Below are 10,513 nucleotides of genomic sequence, written 5' to 3'. Positions count from 1 at the left end.
CTCGAAGTCATGAGTGAATAAGATGCATTATAACTATATGAAAATTGTATACTCTATATAGTTTATGTGTATGGACAATAGGGCTGCCAATGTGAGGCAAGACTCTAAGAACATTTGCCAAAATCTTTCGTCTGTTGTGTCATACTGTCAGACACAAAAATGTGAGGAGAAATAGAAGTTTGAACACTAGTCTTGGTGTTTTGGGGGTCGCGAAGGTCAGAAACCTTCCTTGGCGAACCCCTGTCAACAACATGATTGAACCCTGGTCTCGAAGCTGGTTCGGTCCCGTACATTGTTCTATCCCATCTCTTCCTCAGTCCTGACGATTCGAATTTCGTCTCGGAGCAAAAACACACACATACAAAAATGGTATGTCAACAGCCCCATTCTGACCCCATTAACGAACCACACCCCACACCCCCCCTTTCAGTCGCCCCGGCCTGTTATACTGCGGATGTTTGAGGGTTCGAAGCCTTCTTGTAGCTGTGGGATTTCCCATCACAGTGCCTCTGTTTTGGCTTATACACGTCGTGAAGCCGACCCCCGTACGGTGTAACATTTATAACATTTCCTTGCGAGGCTTTTGAAAAGATGGGAACAAGTAGAGTTTTTTGTTATATTTCACACTAATCTAGATCCCTTGTCGAGTGTCCAGTATTCATATGTAAACATTTCATCGTAAATCCTAAAGCGAAAATAAAAAGAGATTTATTTCTGGTGAATGGCTGAAATAGATTCACGGCTATGTAAATGAACAGCTTAATTTCCTGTTGATTAGTGTATTATATGTCAGCTGTTGTATTACTGTTCACCACCTCATGTTCAGTCAAGTTCATGATGTATAGAACATAACAGCGACTCTGTGAACATCCCTGTATATCAGCCACCCTAGCTATCTAAATGTACCTCGACCATATGCTTATTTAAATGCACCTCGACCATATGCTTATTTAAATGCACCTCGACCATATGCTTATCTAAAGTGGGGTAATATCCAACCCACCTTCAGAATCTGAAGTTCTTGTATGATTAGTTAACTGGTAATTATCATGACCTGCCACGTCTGTAATATCTGTAATACCTCAGCTGTGTGGTTTCAGCCAAATGGCTGCCTACAGCCAATAGACCTTTATCTATGTATTTATTCATACGACACCTGATCCACCCCCACTCTACTATACAACACCTGACCCACCCCTACACTGTCACATACAACACCTGACCCACCCCTACACTGTAACATACAACACCTGACCCACTCCCCACTGTAACATACAACACCTGACCCACTCCCCACTGTAACATACAACACCTGACCCACTCCCCACTGTAACATACAACACCTGACCCACTCCCCACTCTAACATACAACACCTGACCCACTCCCCACTGTAACATACAACACCTACAACTTCTCAGGAGTATCAAGCCCACCACAGAAGGTCCCAGCTGGCAATACAGTAGCACATGAAGGAGATTTTGATAAAAACTTCGTATTGCACGTTTTCTTTATTAAAGTGGAAGAATATATGATGTGCATAATTACTGACAACATAGAAGCTTTATCCAGAATTATTCTGTCCTAAAGTCATATGCTGAGGTCATTATATGTATATATATATATATATATATATATATATATATATATATATATATATATCCCATCTTCTAACGCATGTTTCCCATCTTCTAACACATGTTTCCCATCTTCTAACACATGTTTCCCATCTATAGGCGCTAGACATCTTCTAATCCTTCTTTCCATCAAGCAGTTATTATCTTTTATCGCATTTCCTAACCCATGTTTACAGTCTTCTAACCAGCATTTATCACTGCCGAACACCGTGTTTATCAACGCTTATCAGACCCTCTGTGAAATCACCTGGGCTGATTTAAGTGCATATGTCTGTGCCCACGCCTTAATGTTGCTTATCACTCCATCTTATGATGACACACAGGCCGCCACACCCTCAACTAGGTGGCTGTCAGTGGGTGGTTTTCAAAGGGTTACTGGAAGGCCGTCAAGGGCTAATGCTTGGCTGTCAAGGGCTAGTGCTTGGCTGTCAAGGGCTCATGGGTGGTTGTCAAGGTGTTATTGGGTGGGTGTCAAGGGTTAGTGAGTGGCTATCAAGGGTTAGTGAGTGGCTATCAAGGGTTAGTAAGTGGCTATCAAGGGTTAGTGAGTGGCTATCAAGGGTTAGTAAGTGGCTATCAAGGGTTAGTAAGTGGCTATCAAGGGTTAGTAAGTGGCTATCAAGGGTTAATGCGTGGCTATCAAGGGTTAGTAAGTGGCTATCAAGGGTTAACTGTATTCTATTAAGGTATGGCAGAATGCTTGTTCAAATGTTCATTGAGTGTTCATCAAGGGTTCAAGTAGATGATGACCTCCTGAGGGGTCAGTAGGTGTCGATCTTGACGGTGCTCCGGAGTCCCATGACCTTGACCTCGTCTATGAGCAGGGTCTTGGCCTTGAGGTTGATGTCATGCTCGAGGCTGACCCGAGTCGACCTCATCCGCTGCAGCTGGCGACGGGAGAGGTCGACGGCCGTGGCGAGACGAGAGATCGTCCCCTCCAGCTCCTCAACCTCCCTGAGCAGGGCGGCCTCCACCTCGTCCCTGACGGAGGTAGACGAAGAAATAGATAAGAGAGAGTCGCCACACACACACACACACACACTCACACACACACACATACACACACACACACACACACACACACACACTCACCTGGTGCGTTCCATGTTGGGTCGACGAGTGCGTGTGTGGAGTCGGGTCTGCGCCAAGGCTAAGGGACCCCTCTTACCCTGCAGCTGGTCCTCCACCTCCGCCAGGCTCTGCTCCAGCTGGCTCTCCTCCCCCACCAGCTGTCGGCAAAGCAAAAGGATAGTTAGAAAAGGTCACAGCCTTCTACAATGGTCCTCATGAGGAGGAGGAAGAGGAGGAGAAGGAGGAGGAGGAGGAGGAGGAGGAGGAGGAGGATTATGAGGGTTACGGGTTTACTGAGAAGAGTACAATGGTGTCGGTGCATGACCCTCGGGCACGACGGTGCATGACCCTTGGGCACGATGGTGCATGACCCTTGATCACGACGGTGCATAACCCTTGGGTACGGCGGTACAACCCTTTGGGTATTATGAACCCAAAGTATCAACATCAAGAACTTCATCGTACCCCAAGAGTCGTACCGTCGTACCCCAAGAGTCGTACCGTCGTACGCCAAGAGTCGCACCATCGTGCCCAAAGGTCGTACCGTCGGGCTGAAAGGTCGTACCGTCGTGATCAAGGTTAAAATCGTCTTGATCGATAGGCTAAGGGTAAGAAAAAAAGAATCTAAAATTGTATTAGTTGTGGGAGAGTAGCAGGTGTTAGGTGCTACCCTTGTCCTCGACCATTCAATGGCTATCATAGCCACTAAGGTCCTCCAAGACCATTCAATGGTTACCATGACGACTTGAGCTTCGATTCGACTACCATTAACTCGAGGGATCATCAAGGTCTCACGAACCACTGCTGGGGTTCGACAGGGCTACCAGTGATTCTTAGGTCTACTGGGGTTCGACAGGACTGCTTAAGATATCGTCAGGGGGTCTGAGTTTCAGGACGTCTACTGGTGGTCCTCCAGGCGACCAGTAGAGTGGTACTAGTCACTCGTGACTGCCAGGAGGACGACGAAGTTGGAGGCTGACCTTGGCATGCTGCTCCTCCAGGAGGGTCTTGGCGTGGCGGGTGTCCGAGATGCGCTCCTGCAGGCAGTGGTCCGTGTGCTCCAGACGTTCGTGCGCGTGGCGGGATGTGGCTACCAGGATGTCCTCCGCCAGGGCCAGGATCTGCAGGAGGAGAAGGAGGAAGAGGAAGAAGTGGAGCTGCTGACAACTCAATAGAGGGGATAGAAAATGGAGAATAACTGGTAAGAGAAAACAGAAAAGCGTCATGAAAGAGAGGGAAGAACCGCAAAGATGTGACACACTTAAGCGGGTCTGAAATAATTGGTGGAGGGGAAAGCACTCCGATCTACTTCCGGCCAAGATTTGATATATAAGAGCACAATTATTAGAGATGATATCATAATTACTCAACTGTTTTATCAGATTACAAATTAGTCACGTAACTAGCTAGCCAGCTAGGTAATTCCACCCCTAGTCACGTAACTAGCTAGCCAGCTAAGTAATTCCATCTCTAGTCACGTGACTAGCTAGCCAGCTGGGTAATTCCACCTCAATCACCTAAGTAGCGCGCCACATGGAGAGATACCTAACTCTGCTTCTATTTCCATAGGGTGGATCACAGACACACCACAGCCTCGCAAATCACTCGCACACACACACCCTCAAGCCAGGCCCAGTCACCCATAGGTGCGACAGGATCTACTTTACTTATCGAAGTGCTTCGTGGAGTCTCACCTCTCACACCCACTCACACACACACACACACACACACACACACACACACACACACACACACACACACACTACGTTGCTTCGTCAAGATCAAAGTCAATCACAATCCACGTCGACCTCTTGTGCATAGAAATCGCCGCTGCCTCCAAGATATGAGAAAAGGAGTGGCTACAGAGAATCATAGAGGCTTCCCGCGGATATTAAGCTTGGAAGGGACAGAGAGGAGGAGGAAGAGGAGGCAGAGACTGAGGGGTAACCGTGGCAAGGGGTGGTAGCTCACCTGGTTTGAGAGCTGGTGCTCCTCGTCGGCTGTGGCCAGCAGCTTGAGCCCCGTGTCCCGCCACCACGCCACCGACACAGGGCTGGAAGAACATGAATATTAAAGAGAGTCTCTCTCTCTCTCTCTCTCTCTCTCTCTCTCTCCCTCCGTCGACGGAGACGATGTTCCCTCCCAGCTAGAGAGAGAAAGACGTGAAGGGGAGTGGAGGAGGGGAAGGGACACACACACACACACACACACTCATAGCTCCATTGAATATCAAAACATCTTCTCAAGTTCATCATTTGTCTTAAGGTAGTGTTCAGGCTAGACCACCTGGGCTTTTTTAAAATACCCGAATGTGATCAGCAAAACAGAGATAAAGAAATAAGGAGAGAAGACGAAACATAACTCTAAGAATTTTGGAATTCGAGATAAATCTGCCTTCTAAAAAACAAAGGGTACAGGTCGTATGAAGCTGAAAAAAATAAAAGATGACATGAGGGGGTGGTAGAGAGTTCCAAAGCTTAGCGGTGTAAGGAAAGAAACAGATGTCACAATGGTCCACATTTACTCCCACAGGTTAGCGTCAAGACCCTGCACCCCTGCAGGAGGAACCAGAGGGGAATGTCATAACGTACCTGGGATCGATCATCTGCTCGGGGATGATGTCTGTAGGAGGCGCTGTAGGTGTCAGGTGAGAGGTGGCCTCGTCCACCCGGAGGGCGGCGTCCTTATCCTGCAGGTTCCTCTCCAGATGATAACGACAGGATAGCACCCTCCGTATCTACAGGGTGAGTAGGATTTGCACCTAAATCAGTCTGTTATAGCACTGTCCACCTGAGGGTACTGTGTTTCATCACTGTATACATAATATCCTCCAACTGACCTTCCTTCTGCGTCCTCCTCCTCCTGCGTCCTACCTGATGGTCGGTGTCGGCCAGGGCCCTGGCTAGGGCGTCCCGGCACCTGGTCACCTCCGCTACCTCCTGTCGCAGCGCTGTCGAAGCTTCGTCCTCCACTTCTTCCACGCCCACACGCCCGCGCCTGACACACCCACACCAATAATCCAAGAATTAATCACGATGTGAATTCACCCTCCATTTCACTTGATCAATCTATCGATCGGTTAGCCACACTCCTACTGAATTGATCGGTTCGTTCATTAATCATTGACTCCTTTGTTCACTTACCCCAATCACGGTGAAGGTGGTTAGTTAGTCATTGTATTACACTACTGGCAGTCAGTCGGGTCATTCCCCAGGCGGTGGTTCCATTAAATCACTGACTCCTGGACTTAGGAAAGTCATTCTCCGTCAGTCAGTCCATCAGTCAACACCTATCCACTAGTAAGTGCATCCGTACTTTTAAATCCATCAACCCAGAGATCAGTCAGGGTCTGATGAATTGATAACATCCATCTGTTACTTTACCCATGAATTACTCCTTCCATGCACGAGTAATAATAGTGACGCAGTCTAATGGATTACTTAATTAATCATGGATTAAATGATTCATCAGCCTGTTGATAAAAAAAACGTAATAGAGAAGGGGAAATTTAAGGAGTGTCTTCTGAATTGAAGTTACATTTTGGGCTTCATAGGACCTGTCGTATTGTATTGGTGTCCAGAAGGCAGAGGAGAAAGTGTCAGTCGTACATGTCTGGGGAGTGGACTTTCAGATGGGTGTATGTCCGGCTGGGTAGAATTTAAGATTAGACTGGGAGGGTGGTTACTGAATGCTTGTCAAGCCATTACTGGGCTATGGGTTGTGATTTTTCAGTGCACTGCACATGACAGCTAGAGTATGAATGTGAACGAATATACGGCCTTTCATCGTCTGTTTCTGTCGCTACCTTGCTCACGCGAGAAACGGAGATCACGTATTTTATATATATATATATATATATATATATATATATATATATATATATTTTTTTTTTTTTATTTATTATGCTTTGTCGCTGTCTCCCGCGTTAGCAAGGTAGCGCAAGGAAACAGACGAAAGAATGGCCCAGCCCACCTACATACACATTATATACATACACGTCCACACACGCACATATACATACCTATACATCTCAACGTATACATATATATACACACACATACATATACATATATACACATGTACATAATTCATACTGTCTGCCTTTATTCATTTCCGTCGCCACCCCGCCATACATGAAATGAAAACCCCCTCTCCCCGCATGTGCGCGAGGTAGCGCTAGGAAAAGACAACAAAGGCCACATTCGTTCACACTCAGTCTCTAGCTGTCATGTATATGATGAATAGGAATATAATCTAATTCCTTAGGCTTGCTTACACAACAACAACAAAAATATTTCAAAGGCAGGAAACGCGCCCCATTTGCTAACGTAAGGAAATTAATGATAATCATGCCTGAGTTCTATGCACTGATGAGCCACTTCCAACGGCTGTAGGTAGAGGTGATGAGCCTTATTGAGTCTATCCCTTAAGACCTTGAGAGCGGCGGCGTCTTGGTCCATGGCGGTGTGGCGGGAAGCTAGCTCCTCCCGCCAAAACGTGACGTCACACACGCGGTCCTCCAGCCGACGCTCCACCTCGCCCCGGTGGTTGGCCGTCAGCCGCTCCGTCTCCTCGCACAGACGTCTGTTAATTCACAGACGATTTGGTGAAGTTTCTGACTAATAATCCACTATATTATAAAATGCAGTATATATATTTACGACTTCTTTAATGTCCATCTGTGATAGATATTTTTTTGCTATCAAGACCAGCTGATTATCTCAATACACATTCAGCCATAAGCCCTATTTTACAGAGAATGTTACCTCTTGTATGGGATTGAGCAACTAGAAATATCGATGGGATGACCAGCAAAGGACAAATGAATAAGGCGAAAACACTTGAAATGTTCCTATGGTACACGACGTTTTCTTCCGTGTAGGAAGCGAGCGATCAAAGAAAATGTACGTCCCTAGCTTTTTAAAGGGTAAACTATAGTTTCTTATTGATGGGATAAGGTGACCAGTCAATAAATATATTATCTGCTATTCTCGTCGTGGGATGCGATATATCGTGCAAACAGATATACATGTGTAATCATATGGCTCTTATTTACATAAGAAAATTTAGGAGCAGTGAAAGAACTCATTTACAAATTTTGGAAAATAGAAGACAGAAAGAAATGCATAATATAAATAAAGTAACTATACATAGCAGATCAGAGGACAGTAAATTTGAGACATCCACAGAAAAGGTGTGGTGTCGTTGCAAAGACAAGATCTCCCAAAGTAGAACTGAACTGAACACACATTGCTCTTAGGAAATTTTATCTTATCAGGTAAGCTGGCAGCACACGGTGCCCTTGAGTATGGCCGGCGTTCACAGTTGACATATTTGATCAAACTTCCATCGTTATATGTAGAAGTTATGATAAAGATTAGCTGGGAAAGTTATCTGCATGCCGTTAATGAGGTCACTGGATGATTGGAGCTTGTGTGTTGCGACAGAAAGATAAATTGAAATTCACAATAGAAAAACGTTGTTTCGTCCCTTGGAATATTATTCGTTGGTAATCATAGACGTCAGGATATGTCGTTGATATGAGTGTTAATGATCCTAAAGTTGAAATAATGTCACTATGACCTTTAGAATTATATATTGTTAATTTGTTGGCATAATGGTACGACCCATTAACACGACCCTTGAGCACAACGGTACGACCCCCGAACGCAACAATACGGCCCCAGAGCACAACGGTATGATCCATAGTTATGATGGGATAACCTTTGCCCTGATCTTCACCTTTGGTTACGAAGGTAACCATTCCCACCGAAGGGTCATACAATCGGGTCAAAGAATAAAAAGGTTATATTTTTCATGGATCCTGCTTGTTGCAGTATGATGATTTGTGTGATTTTTAGATGCACAACCCCAGCCACACTGTCCACTGAGGCAGATAATGGAATAATCCCTGTAAGATAAGAGCCAAATTTAGCAATGCTCTCCAGTTAATTTGTCTTCCCATTTTGCTTTTGATCTGAGGATCGTTTTCTAATTTCAAGGAAGAAATGGATCGACGCCTAGTCAAGACAATCTCAAAAGCCCCTCATATGCCCATCATTCTATTAGTGAACATAGTGGGATCTTTGTGTTAGAACAGGAATACTACTGTCTCATCATCAAAATAAGAAGATTTGCATTTGTAACGATGGAGGAACATACTAAGAGGGCGCCTAGAATGCTTCCAATGTCCACTCTTACCTACGCTCATCAAAGCGTTGAGCACAACCGAAGCATATTATTTCCTGTTATCACCCTCCTTACCACCCTTCCCTCGTCAATAGCCGGACCACCTCCTGTTTTATACCTTACCAGGTAATTCCCCTGGTGCCCTAAGACTGGCTGACCTGTTCTCCGAGCGGGTGCGTTCCGCCTGGGAGGCGCTGGAACGGGCGTCGTGCAACTTGGCGGAGTGGGAGGCTCGCCATATTGCCGGGTTGACGGGAGGCGGCGGGATCCAGGCTTCACCACCCGCCTGCAGGCAATACACCAAGACACACTAACCTCAGGAGAAACACTTTGTGAGTAGCTCATTCATTGTAATATTCACTGCCATCCTCACACCCCCCTGATCTAGCCTAACCAACATGGGATTAGAAATGTTTACATTCGTATGGGTTCCGTCGGGCATGCATGTCGCCTACGTATGAATGACTGTTTCATTATTCATTCACTCTCATTTTGACTCATTTCTGTCATATGTCTACCAAAACTATGACTCTCATACATCTTTTCATTATTCGTAAATCATTCGCACATTCATGCATTCGTCTCTTCCTGGGGAATTATGAGCAACGTATTGCAAAATGTATTCATATTTGATAATTAACTAAACCATGTGAGTTATAGAATATGAAAAAGACTACGAACAAATCACCATCAGTCATTTATTCTTCCTTTTATGCTTGTGGATTTCGTAGCTTAGTTATGGTGGGATGGCGTTTCACAAATGCAAATTTGGGTCAAGATCTGGTTTATATTTTGTTCATGAAGTAGAACTACAAAGATTAAGGACACGACTTTAGGATACTTAATGTCTTAGTCATAAAAGAGTTAAGGGTCAACGTCTAAGGGTAAGTTAAGACTTAGCTAGGCTACGGGATGGGGGAAGAAGGGTGTGCATGTCAGTCAATTAAGTCTGACTCAGAGAAAATGAGTGACGGAAGGAAGACTTACATGACCCGGCCTCCTGGGTGGGACGGAGGGAGCGTAGGGCCGCTCCTGGGGTGCGGGCCAGGGTATGCTGATGCTGGAGGAGGGACGATAGAAGTCCCGGGTGTGTTCTGAACGACATACCCGGCGGTCTCGGCCCAGCAGGGCCATGGTGACAGGCAGTGGGTCTTCCGAAAGGTCGTGCCCTAATGAAGAAAGGGGTCGTTTTTTTTAGTTCTTTTCAGATTAACGACGAGCTTTACATCGGACCAGTAATGATCGACAATATATGTTACGTAGGGTGTTCGTTGAATGTTCTCTCTACACTGAACAATTCCTCGTTTTACCGCTGGATCAATTATATCACAAATATCTACCTAACTCCGTCCGTGACCACAACTTCAGTTCGACTCCGTAGGACGCCATCTCCATGGTAACGCGAAAAGATGTCACATATCCCAAGATGGAGTTATTATGGTTTATTTATTTTTGAGTAAACGTTGAGAAATTGATACTCTTCTAACTTAAAGGAATTTGTACAAAATTACAGTAAAATCATAGGATTAGATAAACACATAACGAAACAAACTCTGATAAGGATTAATAGAGGTACAAGGTATAAAAATATCCAATGGAGATATTTGCGTTTTGTCAG

The 10,513-nt window shown here is 45.3% G+C and overlaps 1 protein-coding gene across 1 annotated transcript; it reads right to left on the bottom strand.

Annotated features, from left to right (window-relative positions):
- Positions 1 to 1,516: 1,516 nt before the first annotated feature.
- On the bottom strand, positions 1,517 to 10,257 carry Tektin-C (Tektin C). The gene is made up of 9 exons (XM_071682458.1): positions 9,883 to 10,257; positions 9,054 to 9,181; positions 7,060 to 7,290; positions 5,580 to 5,703; positions 5,298 to 5,443; positions 4,678 to 4,759; positions 3,687 to 3,827; positions 2,728 to 2,864; positions 1,517 to 2,616 (listed from the first exon to the last, which is right to left on the bottom strand). Exons 1-9 carry the CDS (start codon positions 10,027 to 10,029, stop codon positions 2,397 to 2,399), a joined length of 1,356 nt encoding a protein of 451 aa, XP_071538559.1. The 5' UTR covers positions 10,030 to 10,257; the 3' UTR covers positions 1,517 to 2,396.
- Positions 10,258 to 10,513: the final 256 nt, after the last annotated feature.

The sequence above is a fragment of the Panulirus ornatus genome, chromosome 3 (assembly GCF_036320965.1).
Source record: "Panulirus ornatus isolate Po-2019 chromosome 3, ASM3632096v1, whole genome shotgun sequence".
NCBI classification, from domain to species: Eukaryota; Metazoa; Arthropoda; class Malacostraca; order Decapoda; family Palinuridae; genus Panulirus; species Panulirus ornatus.
Note: the sequence above shows the minus strand (reverse complement) of the source record. Positions and strands in the feature narration are given on the sequence as shown.

What these genes read in the sequence shown, in the direction of transcription:
- Tektin-C (XM_071682458.1), bottom strand. Translation starts at nt 10,029, where the DNA reads ATGGCCCTGCTGGGCCGAGACCGCCGGGTATGTCGTTCAGAACACACC. An exon ending in CATCAGTGCATAGAACTCAG is followed by an intron (nt 5,704 to 7,059) that starts GCATGATTATCA and finishes TGGGTGTGTCAG; the next exon opens with GCGCGGGCGTGTGGGCGTGG. An exon ending in GAGCAGATGATCGATCCCAG is followed by an intron (nt 4,760 to 5,297) that starts GTACGTTATGAC and finishes ATGTTCTTCCAG; the next exon opens with CCCTGTGTCGGTGGCGTGGT.